Source organism: Mus caroli, chromosome 2, assembly GCF_900094665.2.
Source record: "Mus caroli chromosome 2, CAROLI_EIJ_v1.1, whole genome shotgun sequence".
In the NCBI taxonomy this organism is placed as follows: Eukaryota; Metazoa; Chordata; class Mammalia; order Rodentia; family Muridae; genus Mus; species Mus caroli.
In genome coordinates, this window is record NC_034571.1 from 47,494,469 (window position 1) to 47,520,069 (window position 25,601).

The following is a 25,601-nucleotide window of genomic DNA, read 5'->3' on the forward strand; positions in this document are numbered from 1 at the left end:
AGAGGTGAAGATGAATGTGGGCCTACTCAAGATTTTGGCAGAGCCTACCAGTTAATGACACTGTATAGTCTTTCCAAGTTCTTATATGGAATGGGCACTTAGGACAGATTTCCTGTTCATGCTATATAGTAGGTTTTAATGAAATAGCCTTGCAGATTTATTAAGAGAACTGAATAGGCTTAATCAAATTAGTTGTACGTACCTCATTCATCAACTGAGTTGCATACTTGAAATGCCTGTTAATTGGACAGTCAGCAACATACTTGAAGTTTGACTTTGTTCTTTCAAATACTTCTTTATACTTATACTGGGGGAAAGAATATAATTATTTGATTGCATATCTAATCTTAAGGTTGAGCAACACTCTTTATTTTACAATTGTAATAATGCATCCATAGAACTAACAAGTCTTCATTGAGTTTTTTTTTTCTTTATCTCCTGGGGCAGTGCAAATCAGAAGGGCTGACATCTTGAAAATTGTACCAAATACATAGTATAAACCACCTACTAGATGGTCACTAAATACAAATTCCATGCTGATGGAAGACCCAAAGTTTTTTCTTCTCTGTTTTGGCACAGTGCGGTGATTCTACTTTAAAGTGTTTTGAAGGGCCACAGGAAAGCAGGTTTTAGTATATTAAACTGTAGTTTTCTCACAACTAATCAAATAATTAAAGTTTTACAGAGGAGGGTGGATAATGACCTAGTTACCCCGAAACCTGTTTTTAAACAGTTCTACAAATTAAGAATGTTTTTTAAAATATAACTTTAAATGATTCTAACAAATAAAATGGATGCTATAATAAAGCCACCAAGTCTACTGCAAAATATCTTCTGTCTGGCACTCATCAAAAGTTGGATTTTTTTTTTTAATTTTAGATTAAAGGCAAATTCAACTGCTTTGTTTTTTTAAATAGAAAAATGAGGTCCCAAAACCATAATTCACCTCATATACCACATTGCTTTTAGATTAAAATAACCATACTTGATATTTGTTGCTGTACTAATGCTTTAGTCAGGCGAATCATCCCTATACATTCATGAGAGGGAATTCTGGAATCATCATGAATAGTCATACTAGATAATTTTTCATCAAATACAAATAAACTCCTGTTAATGAGGTCAGCACTAAGGAAATTTCTAGCCAGGCATGACTATACATGCCTTTAATCCTAGCTCTTCAGGAGAAAAAGAGAACCAGAGCTTTGTGAGTTCAAGGCCAACTACTCTGTACACATAATGAGTTCTAGGCTAACCCAGGCTACATAGTAAGACCCAGCCAAAACCCCAACCAAACCAAACTTGAAACTCTCTAAAAAGCGAAAAGTTCAGCATGGGTTTAGTTGCAGGGTCTAGAAGTGAGGACAGAGACGGAGCTATAAAAGGCTTTCCGCAGCGCTCATCTCTGCGAGCTTGGCTTTATATTTAATGATGAAGCCTCTCTCCTGGAGAAGATAACAAGTATACCTTGCTGTAGAGAGTCTTGTTCTGTTCAGCTAGCGTCAAGTCAGGGGTATCATAGGCATAGCAACCAATGCCTTTAAGCCAGGTCAAATCTTCTTTATATTTTACCTAAGAGAAGGGGAATAGCAAGGCATTTTAGTAATTCATCTCTAATAGGTATAGGTTAGGAGCCATCCAAGTGAACAAATTGGAGACTGTGAGTCCCAAAGTTTGTCAAGTAATGAAGATTTAAAAGAGTCTGTTTTGTTTAAATAAATTTCTAGAATTACTGGTTTCTTATGATTTGTTTTAGAAATTTTCATTTTTATTATTAAATAAAATCAACTTTAACTGGTATACTTTTCTATAGAGAATATCAGTGGCTTGGCCGCTAATCTGTCACATAGACAGGTGAAACCTCTTTCTACATGGGCCTTGCTTTCTGTCATATTCTCTTCAAAGGAAGCAAGATGGGCATGGACTATGTTGCTTTGAGACATTGATGAAACCATAGGGGGACCCAAGATAGGCATAAACTATATTGCTCTGAGTCATCAAAAACATAGGGTGACAAATTTGAATATAATTTTCTCTCTCCTAAGCACAGGCTTAGTCACTTAGTAATTAAATTTTATGACTTGAAATAACCATACCCAAGATCTAAAAATCTATGGAAGCGGGGCCAGCTAGATGGCTCAGCAGGTACATGCCACAAAGAACCCTAATGGGTAGTGGGAGAACCAACTCCCACAAGGCATCCTTTGAACCCAGCACATTCACTGTTTCTCATGTCCCATGGCATATGAAACCTACTCCCTAGCCCTGCAAAAAACTAGGCAAGTGTTGCAGCAGTTTTTAATGCAGTGGCTGATATCACAGCTCACAGGGAAGCATGGATTTCTGTGTGAAAACTGACGGTGATACTCACATCGCTGACAGCATCGGTGACTGCCCGGTGATGGAAATGTTCAGGGCGATCAGGGATGGAACTCCAGATTCCCAGCTGGCTCATGTAGTTTTCCTTGTATTTCACCTGTTGTAAAAAGTCAACTCTAAGTTAATGTAAAGTGAATCTCCCTGTAGTTTTAGAAAAGTGACTTTTTTTTGGGGGGGGGGTTACAGAACCCATTTCAAGCAGTCACACCCAGGGACATACTTTACTGATGTCGTCTGTGACTTTGCGATGATATACAATGTCCAGGGCGTCCTTCACTGTGTGATATTTCCCTTTAGTCTTTTGAAATGTTTCTTTGTAGCGAAGCTGTTAAGAGAGAATACAACACTGCTTATGAAGATTACCGAGTTTAAATAACTCAGGTCAGTTCAGTTTTAACTCTCCTGACTTTCTCTCTCAGATTTTCCCCATGAATGAAATTAGAGAAATGCTTGAAAATCCATTCCCGATGTTGGAAGAGAAAAAGACACTAAAGAAAGCTTCATAATTTAAAAAAAAAAAAAAAACACGGACTGAAGAAGTAGTAATGGATGGAGCCATGCTTCATGGTTGTGCAAATATCTGAATGTTAGTGACGGGTGAAACCATGTTAGAATTCTCTGTATGTCTTTGCTGTTTTTCTTTAAATCGGAGTCTACTTAACTTTAAAAAAGAAGTATATGTAAATGTTTATTTCAGGGATGGGGTGGAAACAAACAGCGAAGAATACACAGCCTTGCTTTGTCTAAGACAAACTAATGTCTTGGCTCCCACCCTCTGCCGTTAAAATATTTTCCGCCAAGCAGTCTTGAAATTTCACTTTATTATGACTTTCATCTTTGTGACATGATGACTCTATTCTCTCATCTGCATAGGACAGATGCTTCTCTAGGCAGCCTGCTTTTAGTCCTGAGCAAGCAGATAGTGAAAGATGCCTTTTCTGAAGTACTTTGTTCTTTATGTGGGTGATGTTAGAAAATTACTTGTGGGGTCAGCCATGGTTGCTACAGTAAATCTAACATCCTTGTTGTGCTGGGGTGATTTTAAAGATTAAGGTTTCTTGGGACTGGTGCTGAGGACTGTTAAAGATTAAAGATATAAAAAATTGCCATGGGGGGAAGCTCTAGCACACAGTTGGACCCTGGGATCAACTTCAAGGTATGGCCACTTCACTGCAAAGAAAATTAAATTTGATACAAGTTAATATTGACAAGTTATTGGTCACAGTTGCTCCAACAGTGTACTCTCAGGATTTGAGAGGGACTGTTGTGAGTTTGAGGCCAACCTGGGCTACATAGTGAATGAGAGGCCACCTCAGCTACAAAGTCAAAGCTTAGTCAACAAAACAAAACGGGAAAAATTCAGCTGTAACCTTGAATGATAAAGACAGGGGATGTCACACAAGGACTGGAATGTACTGAAGGATAGATTTTTGAAGTAAATCTATAGTTTTCTCACCTTGCATTTTAAGTATTAACTAGAATTGTCTTTTTCCTAGTAATTACCTCATGTGGCCATGAAATCTAGAGCTATACTGTGTATACGTAGTGCTGGCTGGGGCTTTCAGCTAGGTGTAAGCCCAGTTGTCCAATCCACTAAGAGCTGTGGCAATAGGTATAGCAAATCTGCAGTTGAGTTTTGAGGCACAAAGCCAGGAGGCCCTCCCTCAAGCGGACTAATAATCCCTATCTTCAGAAACAGATAAACTCATTGGCAGCAGAAGGCAGACTTTTCCCTGATCAGGTGATGTGGACAAAGAACTCTTCCCTCTGATTCTAGCTACTGTGTTCCTGAGTCCTGGCACTCACACACTGTACAGGAGGAAATTAGAAAGAGAGCATTTCCCAAGCACTAACTAACAAGCTCTGTAGTGTAGTAGACACATTATTCACATTTTTTGGTACATGTAGTCTTAGTTCATTACCATGTTTCTCATCCTATTTCGCACGTGAGAAAAATTAGACAAATTATATAGAACATATATATTGAAGAGCATGCAACTTAATTGAATCTATGTGGTTTTTTTTTTCACCCAAGACCACGATTTTATGTCTAAATAAATTAGCTATCAAGTATCTCCGGGATGCCGCCCAAGACCTACAAGGAGGGGTCATGCTGTTGCCCAGGAGAGCATGAATAGCTTGCAGCATCTCAACACAATTCTTAGCTACTTAGCTGGAGTGATGCTGTGTTTGTATGTTCTTTCTTGATCCATTCTGTGGGCAATGACTTTGAGCTATAGATGTAACAGAACAGTGCTCTCTATCATAGCAGGAGAAGGAAGGAAGGGACACTCACATCACTGGCGTTCCAGTAAGCTCTCTTGGCTCTGATGAGGATTGGTGTGTCTGCAACTGGTGTATACTTGTCCTTCATCTTTTCATATTGAATCTTGTACTTTTTCTAAGGGGTAGAAAGAAAAGAGAAAGACAAACAAGCTTAAATTTCATTATAATTATTGTGGCATGTTTGTGTGTGTGTGTATATACATACATGTGGCATATGCATGGAGACTGAGGATAACTATGTGGGTTGGGTCTCCTTCCAATTTTATGTGGGTTCTGTGGACTGAACTCCAGGTTATCAGGCTTATCCTGCAAGTGGTTTATATGTAGATACCACATGGTACCAGCCCAAGTTTGTGTTTTAACCCTTTCCAATTTACACCCAAGTCACAAGTCTAAGGGAAAGGTACAATGCCTCTCATTCTTAGAGCACAGCTTCTGTGTGTGGGTGATGATGAGTACACGCTGTAGTGGTAAAAGTTTCACTGAGACAGCAGGAAAAGGCTTGGAAGTATTTCTTAGCTAATGGATGTGTTGGTATGGGATCCTCAACTTACCTCGCTGACCATGTCCTTCACGTCTTTAGCGTGTTGCAAAGCTGTGGTCTGATTTCCAGCGTGGTGATGAGGTCTCTCTTTAGTAGCAAGTTCAACATAGAGATACTGGGTAATAAGAGAGTAGGGGAGGAGTTAGCGATGAAGTTTCAGTCTGTCCTCTTCATTTTGAGTCTTTATCTATGTGTATGCATGTTTGGCTGCCTAAGTTTGTTGTTGGTATATGCGTTTGTGAATCTGTTTCTCTGGGCATGACATTTGAAAACACATATCCACGAAACAGCTGTCTAAAAATCCTTCTGCTGGACTTGATCCAGTGTAAAGCCATGTGATAAAAAATGCCAACGAAGACTGAACAGATCCTGAAAGATCCTTCAGCATCCTACCCCCCCCCAACTTTGCCTGCATATGTGACATAGAGTTTCCTTTGTCTGTGGATAACAGACACATTCTTGAAGTGGTCAAAGGACCATTTTTACTACTTAGCGCTCATGACAAACTCAGACAGCCCTTAGCAAAGAAGACAAGGTGCCCTTTGTTTGTGAAAACGCAAGCACAGTTATGATAGCCCCAAAGAAAACTGCGATATTAGTGGACATAGGCTGCAGCAAGGACAACCAACTCTGTCAGCTACCAGCCCAGGAAGGTCAAGTAGACATTACCACCTCCTAGAAGACTAATCAGTTTTCATTAATCATAGGCACTACCTGACTCTGAAGCTTCTGTCCTCGCTTGGCTCTTAGAAGGTCAGGGGTATCAGGAACTGAAGTGAAGATGGACTTCTGCTTCTTGCCTGAGGCTCTGTACACCAGCTAGAGGCAAAACAAGAGACCGCTGTCACTTCCTCTTTGTTGGCATGGCTAGTGTGCTGGGGATGCCCTGACTGCTTGCTTGTGGGTAAGGCAGGTGACCTACTGCTACAACTGGTTAAGTTTCTTCCTTCTAAACTGATAGTTCATGAATATGTGCCTCCTGAACTTCCCCTCCCTCCCTGCCATTGCATCAACACAGCAGCCATTATCAAGCCACCCAATAGTCAATGACCCTGTTGCTATATCCTTGGTTCCACACTCAAGACAGAAAAACTTGAATTAATGTTAGTTTGCAGGCAGACAATTGTTTAAGGCAAAGACTTTTTAAGCTATAAAATCATGTCAAACCTCTTATTTACCCTAGTTAGAGAAGGGCAACTATTAATGCCTTTTTACATGAGGAGAAAAACAATTAAACAGAGCCAATGTGAGGCCAACTGATTTACATAGAGACAATGGAACATTCTGCAGTCAAGCACAGAAGGGACATCCTTTCCCTGTCATCAGTGAGTACTATCATCATAGACAGGAGCTGAGAATCCTGAGGAGCTCAGTCCATCTGGCCTCTCTGCCTCTTATGTAGTGGCATCCTTACCTCACTCAGATGTGTCTTCAGTTCCTGCACTTTTCTGTATTCTGGGGTGTCAAGCACCACTTTGTATTTGTCTCTCATCTTCCGGGCATTATCCGTGTACAGGTAGTTCGACTTAGAAGAAGAAAGCCAGAAACACAAGTTGATTAGTCATTTAAGGGACTGTATGTCATATCTATCAAATGGCTGTCATATGCAAACTGAAAAGGCTCTAAATGTGTCCTGGGAGGCTAAGGGTCTCAATCATTTCCATCCCATTTTCTCCCTCTTCAGGGGGACAAAAATAACATCAAACAAGAACAAAAACAACCATCACTTAGCTAAGCACATTACCTTTATAACAGGCACAGATCATCAGAAGTAGATTATGACCTACTCAAGTGGGTTGATGGCAAATTTCACCTTAAAAGTAGAAGTAGGCCTAAGATTCTTTCTGCTCTTTCCCTGACGGGAAGCCAGCAATGGGCTGCATGAGAGTTCTATGGGGGAAGCTGTGTACTGTGAAGGCATGTCCTCACCCAGAGCTTCCTTAGGTGCCGGGATCGGACCATGTCAGGAGTGTCGTACAGGAAGCAGCCAAGTCCCTTCAAGATCTGCAGATCCTCTTTGTATTTAATCTGCGGGGCAAACACAGACAGATGGTTATGAGCCAGGGTAAATACAAGACAAAAAAACACAGACAGCCACACTTCTTTACTGGTGTATAGTTTTGTTTTCTATGGTTTCAGTTTTCTATTGTCAACTGTTATGAAAAACTAGAAAATGGAAAATTCCAGAAAAAAGCAGTTTGTGCATTTTAAATATCTTTTATTTTAGTATATCATTATGATTATTTTACTGTATTATGAGTTTTAAGCTTACTATTGTGTGCCTTATTCACAATTTAAATTCTATCAAGAGTATGTAGTAGAGTCGTGGCTTGATACATCCATTGGTGGTCTATGGAAGGTTTCCTCTACAGATAAGGGGGGTGGGGGAGCTGAACTTTCCAGCTTGATTCAACATGTATACCTTATTCTCTTACTCTGCCTGCAACCAAATTGTAAGTTAAATCTCTAACCCTGAGTCAAGGGGAGAACAGTGATATTGTATTATCCTGTCTAGGGAAAAGATTGCAGATCCAATGGGTGGGTCCACCAGGAAAAGGAGACATCCAAGTAGCTTTTGTTTGTTTGTTTGTTTGTTTTTAATGGCAGTAGGAAGATGCTAAGAGGGAGTGCCAACAGGGTCCGGAGGAGAAAGAAACCTAATATGACCAGGGACACAGGACACTAGAACAGTAGGAGTTGGTGAAGATCTTATGTTGACGTAGAATGGCAGTGACTAAACAAGAGGACATGGTGGCCATTCCTGTCCCTCCACTGGTTTTCTCATGACTTTTCCTGTGGCCAGAAAACTGTGGGAATTCCCTCAACAATTTCACCTCCACATTGTACATTTAGTTATGAAATGTGCAGTGGAAAAGGCTTTTTTAAAGCCCACAGCGAGTATCTTAAATGCTGAAAGCAATGCTATTTCTCAGTTGGACTTCTTTAGAAAGAGCCTACAAGATGCTTACATCACTCGTGATGTCTCCCACGTAGCGACAGTGCAACACTTGGGGTGTATACGGCAGCGAGATCATGTGGCCCTGCATCTTGAAGAAGTCTGATTTGTAGATCAACTAAAGTGGGGAGGAAAAGAACAGAATCACGTTAGAGAGCAAATAGTGAGCATTTCTCCCTGGACAGATGGCCTGTCTGCTTCCCATACTCTTACCTCACTGACAGCTTCTTGTGTCTTCTTGACTTGGCGGATTTCAGGTGTGTCTGGGGTTGTATGTATCTTGTCTTTTAGTTTGTGATACAGTTCTCGATATAGTCTCTGCAGTGAAGGAGAAACCATGCTAAGTGTTTAGGGCAGGATCATGAGGGAATCTACTGAGTAACAAACAAGTTCTTTACACAAAGGACCAAGAGAGGAAACTCCGGGACTACAAAATGATTTAAGATTAGAATGAGAGAAGATGTTTCTGTCATCTAGGTGAAGAATTCTGAGGGTAAAGTAGTCTATGTTCCATGAGATGGTAGTTTAGTAGGGCAGATATACAATAGAGCTGATGAAAGTCGGGGTGGTGAGCCAGACACAAATACAACCAAATGAAAGATTAACACAAATACCAAAGTGCAGTATTTCTTTACAAAAATAAAACGCCCAGCATAGTCTATGGAACCAAGTCTTTATGATGATTTAACAAATAGGAAACAAAAACAAAACAAACAAAGAAAGAAAAACACTGAGAGGGACACCAGAACCATAATAGGGTCCTCATCTTGTTGTCCAATCTGCAAGCTTACAGATGAAATATAAGAATTCTTAATGTTTCCCAAACAAAGCCATCATTTTGAAATTCAGTGTTTTCCCCAGAGAACAAATGTTCACGGTACCTCACTAGTGACATTGTTGACTCTCCGGACATGGACAAACGGGACATCCTTGGGTCCAAGTGTGTACCCATTTGCCTTGATGTGTTCATAGGCTTCTTTGTATTTGAACTGAGAAAGCAAAGCCAGATGGAGATCAGTAATGGATACACAAACAACCGTACTCTATCTCTCATTTAGAAAAGAGACTGTGCCTTGATTTGAAACTTAGTCTCTAAACATTAGCTGTAAGAACTTGTCATTGACATAAATTAAATGTTATTTCTATATTATTGGTGTGTGTGTGTGTGAGTGTGTGTGTGTGTGAGTGAGAGTGTGTGTGTGTGTGAGTGTGTGTGTGTGAGAGAGTGTACGTGTGTGTGTGAGTGTGTGTATGTGAGAGTGTGCGTGTGCAAGTGTGTGTGTGTGTGTGTGTGTGTGTGTATGACATGTACCTGTGGGTGGAGCACATGTGTATGGCATGCATATGGAGGTCAGAGGGCCAATTTCTGGAATATGTTTCCTTTTTCCATGGGCTCTGAGAGTCAGATCTGGTGCCAGCTCACGTGACATATGCTTTTGGCCTCTGAGCTGTCTCACTGGCCCCACTGTCATGATTTTAATATGGTCTTAAGCCTTGTAAGTTATTAGCTGAATGATAAAGACGTGTCTGGAAAGGTTAAAAAAGTCCCCTTACCAGGTGAAATCTTTTTATAGGAGATGATACAAAAACACAAGAAAAAAAAAACCCTATCACTTTAATCTCAAAGTGGCTTGAAAATTAGGAAACATAAAAAGGACCAAGGTGATATTTTTTAAATATTGAATGATGACTTATCGAGTGATTTCTAAAAATAACAGGTTTGATTCTTAAATCTGTTAATGTCTACTTTGGCAGTAGTGCATTATTGGGCCATGCTGGCACTGTCTGGTCAGCAGGATCAATACCCAGGACTCTGAAGATGAGCATCAACGAGAGAGAGAGAGAGCTTAGCCTCGCTCTCCACACAATGGCTGGCTCATGGTATGGCCTGTAGACGACTACCACACTTCTCTAAGCCTTGCTCCTGGAGTACTTGTCTCAGGTCCTATGCTGATTCTGACAAAACCCAGGAAAAGGAAGTGCCAGAGGCAACCTATGGCAACTTACCTAGACACCCCTTGACTGCCCATGAACTGAGCACAGAGGTAAAAGGCAAGGTAAGTGTCAGGCTCAGCAGCGTGGCAAGAACTCTTCTCAAAGGGGCACACGGTGATGTCTCCTAAGCTTACGCCCTCAGCACACAGTGTGTATGTGAAGTTGCATTTCCAGCAAACTATGTGGAGAATGCCCGTGATACTTCTATGTGGAGAATGCCCGTGATACTTCTATGTGGAGAATGCCCGTGATACTTCTATGTGGAGAATGCCCGTGATAGATACTTCTAGTCTAAGCCCAGCTGAACCAGAGGCATCTTGATAGCACTGAGTGCTGAACCAAGGTGCCTGTGATATCCTGTTCTGACTCACTATCCTAGTCAGGCACACCCAAGCTGTATAAGCAGCCAATGCCATCACATCCCCAGGAAACATGACATCTGCCTTTGTCCTTTCCACCATCACGTTGAGCTGTCTGGGTATAACTTGAGCATGAGAAGAGATTATTAACTAATATTAGCTTCTTCACATTTAAATTTCAGACCCTGACACAATGAAGGTTACTCACATAGCTGCTCATGTAGCGGGTATCCTTGGTGTGATTGAAATGAGGGGTATCAACAGGGAGCCTGTACCCAGTGGGCAGGAAGCGCAGGCCTTTCTTGTACAAATTCTGCCAGGATGAAAAAGAGCAAGTAAAATGTCTTTTAGCATCAAAGCACATGGAGTTAAACACATCACATTAGATTTTTGGTCAGAAAGTTGATCTATTTATGTTCTCTGAGTTGATTTCAAGAAGTTCAGTTGTAAGAATTATGGATTCAGTCAGGTTCCTCTTGTCTTACTCTTTTGGGGAAAAAGACTTTTAGGGGTTGGTACTAGCACCTCTGTAGGATCTTTATACGGCCTCCTAGGAGACAGGCCTAGAGGCATACCCATGAGGTATTACATTAGGTTAGCCCCCGAACATATCCAGGAGGGATATTCCTGACTGAGTTTACAGAAGTGCACACCCTAATGGAGAGCAACCCCATACCCTGTGTTTGGCTCCTAGGTTGTATAGAAGAGAAGATGCCAGGTAAGTACAAAGACTCATCTCCCTCTGCTTCCTGACTGTGAACAGAATATAACCAGCTGCTTCAAGTTCCTGCCATTGTGACTTCCCTGCTATGGACCCCTGAACAGTGAACCAGGATGGTCTTTTCTCCTTATGTTTGTCAGTACCTTTATGAATTTTTCCAACAGGAAAAATTAAGACAAGGCTGAAAGAGGGAAATGGCTTATAGATAGGAGGGTGTTTGTGCTATCAAATATGTACCTGACTGGCTTCATGGCATGTAGCAAGAATTTGGCCATGCAGACAAGATAGGCAGCCAAGTACTATCTCTGCCATATCTGCTCGCAGCCAAGTACCATCTCTGCCATATCTGCTCGGGAGATACTCAAGCCATTGATGGTCCCTGCGATGGTTATTATTATGAGGCACATCTGATAATTGTCCTCCTGTATTCCCCAGACATAGTGACATCACAGAATGAGGTCAAGATGGATATGTTGGTGGAGGAGTGTAGGGCAAAGGTCTGTTCATGGTCTTACATATTCTGGCTCTCAGGAGAGCTATAAGCATAAGAATAGTGTTTAAAGTGGGGAAAGAAACCAAATGACATATTATATTCTAAATACAAACTAGCAGTAGAGCAGCTTCCTGGGGTTGCACAGTAAAGTGGGGTGAGAGGGAGAGCCCCCATTCTTCATCTTCCAAACTCAAATGGCAGTTTCTACCTTTATCTCTTACTGTTAGTGGCCTTTTATAGCAAATGCCTTAACTCTTCCTTTGTGATTTTAAGGTTTTTAAGAGTAGTGATGGTATATCAGCTCTCATCTTCCTGACTTGCAAATATTGCTCATCTGCATGCCCATTTATCATTTGTTTGGCTTCGTCTTAGGAGGATCCCATTAGCTGAGAAGGAAGGCAAGACATTACTGGTTCCTGTTTCCAACCCACTGAGTGGAACAGTGAAATATTTGTTTTTGATGGGTTTTTTGTTTTGTTTTTGTTTGTTTTCCCAAACTCATGAAATAGAACAGCATTTATATATCTTACAAGACCGGTCAGTGAGGATGCATAAGCCAACCTGCCTCTATGGACCCCGAGGCCTGGCTTTCTGCTGATATTTCCCTTTCCCAACACCCACCTCACTCTGAAGCTTGTATGCGTGGAGGGCCCGGTCCAGATCCACTGTTTTTGTAGTTGGGGCCACTTTGCCTCTGACGCTGTGCACGTAGTCATAGTGGTAGACAGCCTGGGTGCAGAGAGGGGTAAGGTAAGCTCATTCAGACTGCAGCTGCATTGTTAGAGTGAACCAAGTGGGAATCATATTTAGGACTATGAATACGGGGCAGCCTGCTTCCCCTTGCTCAGTGTTTAAATACGACCTCCCCCACTGCCATTGCTTCTTTAACCCTAGCCGGTGGGCACTATTTTGGAAGTGGGGACCTAGCTGGGGGAAATTGGTCAGTGGGGGCAGATTCTTGACCTAGGCCTGCTTCCTCACCCCTTTCTCTCCTTCCTGTCTACCACGAGGCAGAGAACTAGCCTTCGCCACAGGTGGGTACCTCCACAGTATCCACACCAAACACACAGGGTCAAGAAACCACTGACCGAACTCTCTAAAACTGAAAGTCACTAAGTAGTTCATCCCATTGTTTCTGTCACAACGAAAGAGGAACGGATACACCTAGAGACCTCTGCTATGTGACCATGTCTTATGCAGTGGAATCAGAACCAGCTACAGATAGCTCTGAGAATTTTTGGCACCACTCATGTGTCAAAGATAGGGATGGACAGATCCCCTCCAGAAGTTCAAGGGAGTAGGTGGGATCAGATCCTATAACTGGTTCGATTAGATTAGATTAATTACATTAGATAACCAGTGGGCTCTAATAGTTACTTGCTACCCGTGCATAAAAAGGACAGCTGGGTGGTTCTCTTCTCTGCCTGCTCACAGCCATGACAGGAAATCTACATGCATGCTTCCCCATGTTATACATAAAGATGCCAGGCTTGTATTATGTGGCAAAGGTACAACTCCAACTTACATCATTAACACCACAGCCCGCTTCCTTCTGCCACTTGGCTCTAAATTATTAGACAGCTTAGACGGGGAGACATAAATGCCTCTCACTATGTACAGTACAGCAATGAAAAGCACCACTGGACGCTCTACCATACAAAGCATTTCACAGACTTGGCTCAAAACTTTACCCCTGCAAACTACTGACACTTCCGATGTTAGGGAGAGGAAGCTCTTCAAGCACTTTCTCGGGTACCAAGTCTAGTCCCCAGTTAGGAAGAGCTGCTGCTGTCCAGTCCTTGGTTGATCTGTGCCCCATCTTCCTTGCTACCCAGAGTCATTTCCCCGGGGAGGACTTACATCACTCAGCTGCTTCCCACTCTTGACTGCCTGAACGTAAACCGGTGTGTCAGTCACCAGCTTGTAGTCATTCCTTGTCTTCTGCACGTGAGCTTTATACTTGATCTGCCAAGAAGAAGCAAGCAAGCAAGCCTACGCTGGAACATCCGTTGTACCAGATAGTGCAAGATTTTACAAAGGGCTTGAGGGTCACTCCCATCCATAACGTGCAGAGGATGGATTTGAATTTTATAGCAACCCATACTTACCAATGCTTACAATCATTTGGGGCTTTAGAATTATACAAATGGTGTTATGGCCACTCTCCTCCTCTGAAAGCTCTTGTTGAAATCCTCACTATCATATTACTGTGTGACAAATTCCCTTATATCTCACAAATAAATCTCTTTGATTTTCCCAACGAATGAGTTTTTCATAGAATAAAAATTATGTGCTCATTAATATATTCAAAACAGTTTAAATATATTCAAAATAGTTTAAATACCTCTAACATAGTCTAAACAGATCTAAAATAGTTTAAAGAGAGGAGGCCTTGGAGTCACTTCTCCATAGAGGAGCAAGGCACAGCCGCATCAGGTTGTTTGATAGAAATGCTAAATGTGTTGCTAAGAAATGACTATTCTCTCTTTAGCATCTTTCTCCAGCTTGGGCATCTTCACCAAGACTGGACCGTGGCACCGTTCTCCCTTTAAACATTGTCTCCTTGACTCTAAACTGTGTAGAGGTATGTTTATACCAACAAATCAAATGAGGCTACTCACATCATTGCGTAGGTCATAAGCATGCTTTGCATGGAGAATTTCAGGAGTGTCCCAGACGTAGCAACCAATGCCTTTCAGCCAGGTGAGGTCATCCTTGTATACAATCTAGGGGGTTTCAGCAGATACAGAAGATCAGAAAAAAAATCTGACCATCCCTTGAATATTAAAGAATTGGTGTACCCTAGACCCAGATGACATGGGGATGGAACAAAAAGCAAAGGTTATTAGTAATGAGGCTGGGAGGCCACAGAAATCTGCCCAATCCTGCTTGCAGGGATAGCTCTAAAATCCCGAGACTCAGGTAATCAGAACACAAGAGGGATAAAGGTGGATAGGCAGGCGAGCCAGCTTCTCAACAATGTTGGGGTATGAGTGTGTTAGAGCAACTATGGGAGGGTCCGCCTAAGCAATGGGCTTACGTCGCTGATCTGGTCTGTCACTTTTCTGACGTGACTGTTGACTTGTAAGTCAGGGTGGCAAATCCATTCATGGAGGTGCAGGCGGTAGTCAATCTCGCTGACTTTCTTCTGAGAGTCCTTGGCAGTCACCATCTCCACCATGTCGGGCACGATGTTGATTTTCATCTTGTTCTTCTCGTACACTGATCTGTACAGGCGCTGTGAAAGTCGTTACAATTCAGTTACAGGAAACCTGCTGTGTTGCCGTGGAATGACTGTCTTCTTCAGATCATAGCAAGCAACTGGGTTGGGGGGTGGAGGCTGGAATTCTCTTGCACTTTTTGTATAGATTAATACCAGGATATTTTTTAAAGATCTATTTCTCTGTTTACGTTTATGTATGTGCCTGTGTCTGTGCCTGTGCCTGTGTCTGTGTGACTGTCTGTATGAATGAATGTGTGTCACATGCATGCTGGTTCTGGTAGCTGGACTTCCAGGCAGTTGTGAGTTGCTTGATCTGGTTTCTGAGAACTGAACTTGGGTCCTTTCTAAGAGCAGCACGTATTCTTACCTCTGAACCATCTCATCTCTCCAACCTCCAGTTTGAGGCAATACTTAGCTTCTGTGTAGATGTACAATGAGTGTCACACGCCTGGTTTCATAGAAAGTACTCTGATAACGCATGGCTATTTGGTTCAGCTTCTGTGTACACTAAAGCCTCTGCAGTACTTACGTCGATGTTAAGTTTGCCCACTCGGAGACACCGCGCTGTGTTTGGATCGTCGTCAACACTTTTTGGTAATGTGTAAAGGGCTTTGAACTTTTCATATTCTTCTCGGTATTTGATCTACAGAGAACAAATAGAAAGGCCAGAACATGAAGAGTAGAGACTTACTGTTAAACAAAGAAAGAAACAAACAAACCATGAAACAATAGAAGGTGCCTGATCCAGCTGATGTGGGGTGGGGGGTGCAGGTTGGACCACTTCCCAGTGATCACTTCCTTACCCTTGAAAAGACACTAGAGCCAGCAAGAGTCATTGTGAGACCAGCAGGCAATATTGGAAAGTACTTTTATACTGGACAGTGCATAAAATTGTATTGTTTGTTTTAAGTGCCCATGTCAAATATTGCTGCCACTACACATTATTTTTAGGAACATGCTTAATCGGGTAAAATGTTTGTCATGATGAAGATCAAAACCAGGGCCTTGAACATGCTGGGCGGAGAGTCTACTACTGAGCCACACTCACAGCTGATAGTAAAGCGATTGATTGTTCAGTAATCTCTTAGTGATGTGGCTTTATCGTCCTTACTCTCCTGAGTAAAAAGTTCAGACTATGCTTGGAATCTTGATCTTAAGCGGTGCAGTGCCTTGTGGTTGAGTGTGACAATTCTTGGATTTCACTTTCTCCAAGTATTTCAATAAGGCAGTGCAGCCCACCTTTAGCTCATAGTCTGCTCCACCTGTCAACTGATACTTGGCAAGTCCACAAGCTAGGAATAAGGCAAAGGGTAAGAGCCATCCTCCCAGTGTGCAGGGGTAACACAAGCCTCTCAGGACCCAGAGGGAGTGGGACGCTGCTCCGTTAACTAGAGGCTAGACGGAATTCTCCCCAGAATCTCCCAGAACAGAACATGCCAGTCTCTTTGCACTGATCAAATTAGCATTCAAAGGATCTCTTTTTTTTTCCTCCTTAAAATTATTTCTAACTAGTGTTAGGATCCTTAATTTTTCTCTGACCCTCAGTCCTTGCTCTAACAACAGGTTGCCAAGAATTTGCAACAGAAGAAGAAAAGCCTCCACCGAACTCTGCAAAGTTTATTCAAAAATCCAAATGAGGGGCATACTCCTGCACCACATCTGTTTATTGACTTGGTAATGGTGTGATAACAAGTCACCAAACACATCACCTTAGCTTTGTCCCAGTTCTCACCTAGTTCTATCAAAATATCCTATTCTTGGTTTTGTTTCTTGAGAGAGGGTCTTACTCTGTAGTGCAGGCTAGACTATGTTGTAGGCTATGTTGGCCTTGAACTCACGACAATCTTCTTGCTTCAGTCTCCCCAGTGCTGGACTTGTACTTCTGAGCCTCCAGGCCTGGATGGAAACTCCCTATTCTGTATAGCATTTGGTGTCTGCTTTCTCTCTTCACTGCTGGCTGAAGCAGAAGCTATCTATCCATGTTGTCTGCCCATAGGTAGCCTGAAAGATCACACCTGTGTCCTCCTGGCTGATAGGTGTGACTCTCCAGGGACTGCAGGGCCCTGAGAGGAGGCAGTGAGCAGACTCTGGTGCCCAGCAATTGGAAAGTTTTGCCATACATGCCAGAGAATAATGGGGTGCTTCTGGGTAACATCTGAAGAGCTTGGGGAATTCTTGGTAAGGGGAGCAGAGGGTGAGGGGAGGCTATGATGTTTATACTTGACTTACATGGCTGGCCAGGTGCTTCTGGTTCTTGGCATGTGTCAGGGACAAGGTGCTGGTAGGCAGGTTATAGCTGGTGGCTTTCACCTTATCCCAGGCTTCTTTGTATATGTTCTAGAAGGGTTAAAAATCTTGTGAGTACAGGAATTGAATTCTGGCTAGCTTCCACATCATCGAGTTTTCCTCTGTCTCTGTCCTCAGATGGGCTTCGCCAACCCCAGGATATTTCTTCAAGTGAGGTTTAATTGTCTAGTGAGAATTTGTAGGTAAATTTGGAATTTGATAATCCAGGGGAAACTTGACAAAACTTTAGGGAAGAGTCTTATCCCTTTTGTTTACTCCCTCCTCGAGCGGGGCGGGATGGGGGGAAGACAGCTCCTAAGAATGAGGAAAAGACAACTCACACTGCTGTACAGACTCTTGAGGTTCTTGGTTCTGTCGTAGTCTGCTGTCTCTAGCACTGTGGTATACTTGTCCTTAATCTGATGGTAATTTTCTTTATATTTCACCTGCAGACCAAAGAGAACGACTTCTGTACCCTTGCTGGTGGGATATGTCTAAGACAAAAAAGGACTTGCCCTGCCAGACAGGACAAGGACACCATACCTCACTGGCATTAATGCCACTCTGAAGAGCCGTCACGTAAACTGGCGTATCTGTGACCAGGTTATAGTTCTGCAGATTTTCTTTACTTGCTGCTGTGTATTGTAGCTGTGAAGAAAAGACAAAGTCACCCAACGTGGTAAAAAGCAGTGCTAGCTCTTTATAGCAACCAAGTCACCCTTTTCTTTATATCTGGGTTTCTGCTTTAACTTAAGAAGCAGGCTGCCATCCTTCTGCAGTTTGAGGACTCTGTGTGGCAGCCAAAACAAGCGGCAGCTTTCCTCTGCCAAGAGAGAGGTCTGGACCTGTGTGAGGTGCCTTTCTTCATTTTGTTACTTGCTCCAAGCCACCTCCCAGTCCCCCCAGCAGCAGCCTGCTCTACCAATTGTCCATCAGATCTGCTCAATCGCAGTTCAGCCACATGCTGGGACGTGCCCCAGATAATGATGTCTTTTCCCCTCCAAACGTATATCCCTGTTGTCAAAATACATTTTACTTCCTAAATTCTGCATATTAACCAAGCCAACATGACGATGCCTATGAGTAGTTCACCATCCGCCAACCCCCTCTTCTATAACTTCCTGTTATAAATGTGTATCACCTTCAGCCACAGGACAGACTCATACCAGAACAGGTCACTACAAGAGTTTTGATTGGGACCCAATTTGTTTACCTTAGACCATACACCTTTCTAGCAGTCTCTCAATCAGAGCTTAGTGGTAGCCGCCTACAGATGCTACTACCATGGACCACAATGACATCTGGATAGTTGGTCCTTAAAGGGAGATTGGTTCACCTGACTCTGGAGGTCATATGATTTCTTGGCATGGAGAATCTGGGGTGTGTCCCAAACATAGCAGCCAATGCCCTTCAGCCAATTCAAGTCATCTTTATATACATTCTGCAACAAAGAAGAAACATGAAAGGTGGCAGGCATTTAGAGTTTACAGTTGGTCACCTCTTGGTGGTTTCTTACTGCTCCCTGGCCTGAAATAGCTGAGAACTTCTTCTTGGATGAATGATGTCTCAGAGGGGGACAGTGTCTGAGTATAGTGCTGAACAGATTAAATATTCAACACAAGTGCCCTATGGCTCAAAGGGGATTCTGACATGAGGCATGGTTACTCATGCTGCTCAGTGGTGAAAGTCTTTGGGTCTGTGAACAGGAGACGTTGTGCCACACAAGGTTAACGGGGAACAGAAGTCTATAGGCCAAGTCAAACTACAGAAAGGACATCATACATCACTTAAGATCTCCTGGGCATTTCGGGCGCGGATAACATTGGGCTCCTCGGGAAGTGACGTCCACTGATGAAAGTAGTGTCGGTACTCCAGGTCACTGAGGATATACTGGCACCTCTTCGCCAGCACGTGGTTCATCATGTCATTGGGAATATGCACATTTGCTTTGGTGTCTTCATAATCTCTTCTGTAGTTCAACTAAAGGTGTTTTTAAAGACAAACACTTGAATCATTCCAACCAATCTCTTTAGTCTCTCATGTAGAGCAGTATAAATAGAATAATGTTTACGATAATACTAACAATTATAAAATATTCTTCCTATCCCTCTATCATGCTATGTCCACAGGGGAGTTGTTTTCTACTTCTGCCAATTCAAAGCTCTTAGTGTGTGCTTGGTCAAAAAAGGGTGGGGGTGGGGAGCAGGACAATGTCCATAGATTTTAAGGGTCCAAAGGTGAGGGTAAAGAAACCTGAAAGATGATCTGCCCCATACCACTCTCTCCCCAGGTAATCCTGAGTCACAGGGGAGGCTATAGATGGGTAGACACAAGAGCACACGGAACTTGTACACATCTACTGGGAAGCAAGCCTTGCTTACCGCACTCCGCATCTGCTGGAAATCCAGGCAGTGGACCACACCAGGAAACTCACTTATTTCTTTTCCAGCCAGGTAGTGACCTTTCTGCTTCTCATAGGTTTCCTTGTATTTAAGCTGAAAAATGGATTCAACATTGAGAATTTCTGGAGTTTTCTATCCAGTTTCTTGTTTCTCAATAAAGACTCTGATCCTAAGAGAGGGAAAGCATCAAACGGACCTCACTGTTCACCAGGTCAGCATGCTTGGCTCCAACAATTGGAATATAGCGCTCATCCAGGGTGTAGCCGTAGGCCTTGGTGCCCTCCCAGGCTCCCTTGTATAGTATCTGGAACAAAGAAACATGTGTTAATAACATTGCATTCAACTATATTCAGATAGGACTAAAGCAATCACTAAGGTTGGGGCTGGAAGGTGTATGTTCAAGGCAAGGATGAAAACTTTATTTGTAGTTATTAGAGTGCCTAACCTGGAGCAGGGTCATTATTTGATTAAATCTACAAACTGAAACATCTTATATCAGAGTTGATGTGTTTCTACTCTTTGAAAAAAATGATGAGAAATTCTTATACAAGAAAGGATTTACCAAACACGGTTATGTATTGACACACATATCCTCCCTCCCTCCCTCCCTCCCCCCCCCCCCCCCTCTCTCTCTCTCTCTCTCTCTCTCTCTCTCTCTCTCTCTCTCTCCTACTCCTTTGAATTAGCTGAGTTAAATAGGAATTAGGAAGTAAACACCTTCCATTTGTTGGTTGGAATTGTGTGTGTGTGTGACTATTGAAGGATGTAATCTCCACCCTTCTTTTGGTACCTGTTGCATCCTTTGTGCTGTCTCCAGAGCCCTGACAGCACTTATTATAGGTACTATTACCTGTTTATTTGTGTCAGTATAAGAAACTGATCACCTTCCAAATTCATCAGTTTATAAAGTCAGTCAAGAATATGAATACAGACAAGAGCTTCATTAGGAAACAAGTTATAATATAAAATAGGACTCACAGTACTATAGAGTTTCCCCATGTCTTTGGAGTGGGAGATGTATGGTGTGTCTGGAGAAAATATGTACTTGCCCTTGGCTTTATTAAATGTTTCTTTATATTTCACCTAGGAAGAAGGGGGAAAAAATCTTTGGTTAGTCTAAACATATATTTAAATTTTAAGACATACTGAAAACAATCTACACATATGTAAAAACTAACCAGGTGGTTGAACTTCTGTTCATTTTAGAATATTCTGGTCAAGAATACAGATATCTAAAAGTACCCACTGGTATATACCCAGTGGTATATACCAGTGCCAAAGCTTATCTTACGACTTGCCCCTCTGTCCCTTTCTAATTATCAGCTATCTAGAGTTAAAGGAACTGATCATTCACTTAGCTCCTCAGCCGAAGCACTTCAACATATGCAGTATGAACTCACATCACTTTGATTGACTGAGTTAATCTTGGCTAGAACAATCTCTGGAGGGTCCTCCACACTTGTAAAGTTGGGATAGTTGGCAAGAGCATCTTTCTTGTACTTTATCTGAAATGAATAGAGACAGGTAAGATAGCTCTGTCCCCATGGGGCATCCATCCCTCTGTGGCAGGTAAGGAAAGTAAGCCTTTGGTTAGAAATCCAAAAGGCTCTGCATACCTGATTCACCATTTCCTGGTTCTTTGTAACCCTCACATGGTCCACAGAATCCAGAGGGATCCAGCCAATACCTCGGAGCCATTCCAGGTCAGCTTTGTAGACATTCTGAGGGGCAGAGGAGAGATGGGAGGAGCTGTAAATGATACAGGACAACTGCGTAGCAGTCCAGGCAATCTTTTCAGAAAATTAAGATGGATTTCTCTTTAGCGGCTACTGTCCCCTTCATTCAGTCACAGCTTTGCCTGGTTTTATTTCTTGAGCCTGTGACTACACAAGGCCCTGAATTCAGTGCCTTAAGGAGTCAGTATAAGGTGATGTGCTGTAAGAGTTAGCTCAATGAAGTGCTATTGGCATTAAGGAGCTGTTGACATAGGAAAGGTTTACCAAAGAGGCTGCAGTTTTAGGTAGACAGGGTACCTCACCTCTGCTACAGTTAGCTAGCTACCTGGACAGAAGGAGGGAGCGTGTACATGTAAATGGTCAGGAAGGTTTAGGGAATGGGACAGCATCTCCTCTAATCTGGACAAGCCTGCCTGCTCCCATCACCACCTTCTCTCCTGCTCTAGCTCCTGGGCTCGCTGGCCCTTTCCAGACAAAATGAAGAGTGGATGGTTGGAATAAAGTCATTTTGTAGCAATCAATGAAGCAGTCTCCTTTCCTATCAAGTAGTGATGAGAAGACCTACGATGAGTCTTCTGCATCTGACGTAGGGCTGTGATGTGCGTTCAGGCTTCCCTGTGAGGTGGCCTGTGTCATTATGTACTACACTATCTCTCTCTCTCTCTCTCTCTCTCTTTTTTTTTTTTTGGTTTTTCGAGACAGGGTTTCTCTGTATAGCCCTGGCTGTCCTGGAACTCACTTTGTAGACCAGGCTGGCCTNGAACTCAGAAATCCGCCTGCCTCTGCCTTCCGAGTGCTGGGATTAAAGGCGAACGCCACCATGCCCAGTACAGTTTATGTACTACATTCTAAGTTTAACTAAGGCTCTTCTTGAGGGATGCTGGGTGCATGCAGCTTATAGTACTTTGTTTCTCTCTCTCTCTCTCTCTCTCTCTCTCTCTCTCTCTCTCTCTCTCTCTGTCTGTCACTGGATTTCTTGTAAGCAGTTCCTTAAGTGTCTTAAAGAGTAAGATGTTCAGTGAAATAGGAAGGAGGCTTTTCAGTCTTTATCCAGGATCACGAGTGCTAAAACCTCAGCTCAGTCTCCAGCATCTTCCCTTTCTAGGGATGAAGCTAAATGCTTATGGTATGGTCCAGACTGACATTCCTTTTTAGGGAATGCTGCTTATTATTCTCAGAGTGTATGGTACAGTCTAGATAACAAGAAACGACAGTTACTTACGTCACTCTGAAGGTCGTAGGCAATTTTTGCCTGAATAACATCATTTTGGTCAGGGTGGCACGTCCACTGGTGTAGGTATTGACGGTAATCGATGTCACTGACAAGGTTCTGCCCTTCCTTGGCGGCCACAACTGACACCATGTCAGCCGGGATATTGATTTTGGCCTTTGACTTATGGTAGCTCTCCTTGTAGAGTCTGTCATTCTGAATCTGGCCTGCGTGCTCAAACCAAACCAGCTTGGGATCGTCTCTCATTGTAGGAACGCCAACGTAGTGACCTCGCTGCTTAACGTGTTCAGCTTTGTATTTCAGCTGCAGAGAGGTAGAATACAGAACCCAGAAGCTTTGATAAGCACATAGCACAAAGCGGGGTTGGTGAAGAAGGGGAAACAGCAGGAGCTTTAGCCCTTAGCTTTCGGTTGGACACATCTATTCTGATATTAAAAAAAAAAAACACAGAGATAAATAAATCCCACTGAAATAAATAGACATGAAGAAATAGCCAGTTCACACTTGCCACTACTGATGCTTTGGACAGTTTCTCAGCTCACTGAGAGGAGGCTGGCCTTCATACATAGTTGAAGGTGGCTTTGAACTCCCGATCCTCATGCCTCCACCTTCTAAGCTCTGCGATTATGGGTTTGTGTGGTAAACACCTGGCTGAAAAAGCATTTAAAATAGAACCCCCTACCCCATATCATTGTTCTCTAATTATGGCTATTTCTTTTTTGGGGGGAGTCTGCAGATTTTATAGCAGCCAGGTAATACAAGAAAAAAGCAAAACCCAAACCAACCAAACAACAAAAACAAGCCCCAAACTCAAGTGAAAAGAGCCAAAAGGGAGGGACTATTTCAGGCCTCAGTCAGCACAGACTCATCTACCAAGCTGAGATGGAGCATCCTCAAGCGGTCATTTGTATTTTACAATGTGTATCCCTTTCCAGCAAGGTCCGGCTTCTGCAGGGTGCAGTCATATTGGAATATATTACCTCACTCTGAACATCGCTGGAATGATGGGCATGAACGAATGGCACAGCATCAGGTGGCAGAATGTAGCCTGTGGCTTTCTGTTTCTCCCAGCCTTCCTTGTAGAGGTACTAAAAGACCAAGAGCCACATTAGGGGTCAAGTGCAGGGTCAGGGGGAAGACATGGTCATGTATGTAAATCTACAGACCCATCTCCAAGCACGAGGCATCTGCAAAAGTCCTTACCTGGTCCAGGATCCGGGCAGCCTCCTGGGCAGTGTGCAGCAGTGGGGTTTCTGTAAGGGTATACTTTGACTTGATGGCATTCCAATCTTTGCGATATTTAATCTAAAAATGAGAGGCATGGGGGAAAATTACTTAATGTTAAGAAATCTCTCTGTTGTCTCTAAGAAATCTCTCTATATTACTAGCACAGATAATTTCGGCGATGAGATTATTAGCGCAGTCATTGCAGGAAGAGGAGAGTTTTGGCATTGCTGTACGACTTACAGCAGCTATCTACTTACATCATCTCGGATCTCACTGCTCTGTTTCGCTGTCACATAATCCACTCTGTCATCCACAGGAGTGAAGTTGAGAGTTTCTATTTTTGTGCGATATTTTTTCTATGAGGAAAAAGAGAAACTTGTCAGCCATAGTCACTGGATGTGTGAGCTGAGAGATGCTAAATTAAGGATTTCTTTTAGAGGCATAAAGTACCATCAGTGAATGGCATTTTCTTAGCAATTTAGTTTATATTTCTCAAACAACCAGATTGCCTTATTATACTTCCTACAGATTTTTTTCAATATTGGGGTTTGAATCCAGGGCCTCACAGATTTTTCAAGTAGAAGGATTCTCACTCCTCCCAAGGTCTCATCATTACTTGAGTCATAATATTTGATTTTTTCCAATGGACAAACTTCTCCCAGAAAATTGCTATTGTTGACAAGAGAAAATTTCCATTTGTGCTATTTCATGCATCAGTGATTATGTTTGATGCTGTTAGGGATATAGTACCAAAGTATAATAGGTATGGTGCATTTTGAAAAATGTCTGGCCTAAATTACAGCAATGAAAAATAGTTAAAATGCTGACCCAAGGTGATTGTATTTTGAGTTTGTTGTTTTCTAAGGAAATGTGCAGAATGTCTGGGCAAAGTTTCGGAGTTACCTCACTGAAGATATCTGCAGCATGTTTGGCATGATTGACAGAGACAGAATCATTTGGCATCCACCCAATTCCACGTAACCATTCCAAGTCAGCCTTGTAGACAGCCTGTGAGAACAAGGCCAGAATCAGTTTAGTCAGTCTAATTCCCGGAGCCTATTGGTCTGAGGAGGAAACACAAGGTTAAGGGTATAGAAGCAACGGAAGATATATTCAAGCAACCAGGCAGGACATGCAATAAAAGCTGCCAGGCCAGGTTGTCATAGCTGGAGGACATTCCTTCTATTTAATACGAGAGCCTCAATTCGGCTCTAGGCTACGGTTGCCAAGTGACAGAGCCTGTCTGGGGCTGCATGCTCAGAATTTTCAAAAGTAATAGGAAGCCTTAGACTTGCAAAAATTTTTTTTTCCTGATTTGAAATTTTGACAACTTAATTCAAGATCTCTGAACAATTGTGTCAGTTGAAAAAGTGTATCTAGATCCTGTGTATGAACTATCAATAGTGTATGTGTGTGTATATGTACATATATATATGCACACATACCTTGATTGTTATATGAATGCTATAGATAATAATTTTCTATAATAATTCAGTCTCATCCCTTCCCTCCTCACCAGGATCGAACTATGTGTCCCTTGCACTAGTCTGGATCTCTCTATTTAGACCAGGCTAACCTTGAAGGCGCAACAATCCTCTTGCCTCTGACTCCCAAGTGCTAGTATTATAGACATGAACCACTACAAATTTCTCACAGTAGTTATTTTAAACCTTCCCTCAAGACCTACACTCATTTACACTGCTATTCATTTCCTTCCTGGCACTGTTGATTCTGATGTCATACTGCAAGGCCTAACTACTGTC

General features: G+C 42.5%; 1 protein-coding gene across 2 annotated transcripts in view; it reads right to left on the reverse strand.

Moving 5' to 3' along the window:
- Neb (nebulin) overlaps nucleotides 1–25,601 on the reverse strand; it is a 200,705-nt gene that overhangs the window by 45,999 nt on the left and 129,105 nt on the right. For both annotated transcript variants that reach the window (XM_021181047.2, XM_021181053.2), the window contains exons 82-114: nucleotides 24,742–24,846; nucleotides 24,096–24,194; nucleotides 23,815–23,916; nucleotides 23,592–23,699; nucleotides 22,603–22,914; nucleotides 21,261–21,365; nucleotides 21,045–21,149; nucleotides 20,623–20,727; nucleotides 19,841–19,948; nucleotides 19,624–19,737; nucleotides 19,025–19,222; nucleotides 18,579–18,683; nucleotides 17,786–17,890; nucleotides 17,584–17,688; nucleotides 17,186–17,293; nucleotides 15,486–15,599; nucleotides 14,774–14,971; nucleotides 14,355–14,459; nucleotides 13,594–13,698; nucleotides 12,355–12,462; nucleotides 10,728–10,832; nucleotides 9,047–9,154; nucleotides 8,379–8,483; nucleotides 8,179–8,283; nucleotides 7,139–7,237; nucleotides 6,624–6,734; nucleotides 5,924–6,028; nucleotides 5,220–5,324; nucleotides 4,676–4,780; nucleotides 2,600–2,704; nucleotides 2,372–2,476; nucleotides 1,468–1,572; nucleotides 203–307 (exon numbers count right to left, since the gene is read on the reverse strand). In XM_021181047.2, the coding sequence (XP_021036706.1) occupies nucleotides 203–307; nucleotides 1,468–1,572; nucleotides 2,372–2,476; nucleotides 2,600–2,704; nucleotides 4,676–4,780; nucleotides 5,220–5,324; nucleotides 5,924–6,028; nucleotides 6,624–6,734; nucleotides 7,139–7,237; nucleotides 8,179–8,283; nucleotides 8,379–8,483; nucleotides 9,047–9,154; nucleotides 10,728–10,832; nucleotides 12,355–12,462; nucleotides 13,594–13,698; nucleotides 14,355–14,459; nucleotides 14,774–14,971; nucleotides 15,486–15,599; nucleotides 17,186–17,293; nucleotides 17,584–17,688; nucleotides 17,786–17,890; nucleotides 18,579–18,683; nucleotides 19,025–19,222; nucleotides 19,624–19,737; nucleotides 19,841–19,948; nucleotides 20,623–20,727; nucleotides 21,045–21,149; nucleotides 21,261–21,365; nucleotides 22,603–22,914; nucleotides 23,592–23,699; nucleotides 23,815–23,916; nucleotides 24,096–24,194; nucleotides 24,742–24,846 (3,882 nt within the window). The remainder of the gene's footprint in view (nucleotides 1–202; nucleotides 308–1,467; nucleotides 1,573–2,371; nucleotides 2,477–2,599; nucleotides 2,705–4,675; nucleotides 4,781–5,219; nucleotides 5,325–5,923; nucleotides 6,029–6,623; nucleotides 6,735–7,138; nucleotides 7,238–8,178; nucleotides 8,284–8,378; nucleotides 8,484–9,046; nucleotides 9,155–10,727; nucleotides 10,833–12,354; nucleotides 12,463–13,593; nucleotides 13,699–14,354; nucleotides 14,460–14,773; nucleotides 14,972–15,485; nucleotides 15,600–17,185; nucleotides 17,294–17,583; nucleotides 17,689–17,785; nucleotides 17,891–18,578; nucleotides 18,684–19,024; nucleotides 19,223–19,623; nucleotides 19,738–19,840; nucleotides 19,949–20,622; nucleotides 20,728–21,044; nucleotides 21,150–21,260; nucleotides 21,366–22,602; nucleotides 22,915–23,591; nucleotides 23,700–23,814; nucleotides 23,917–24,095; nucleotides 24,195–24,741; nucleotides 24,847–25,601) is intronic.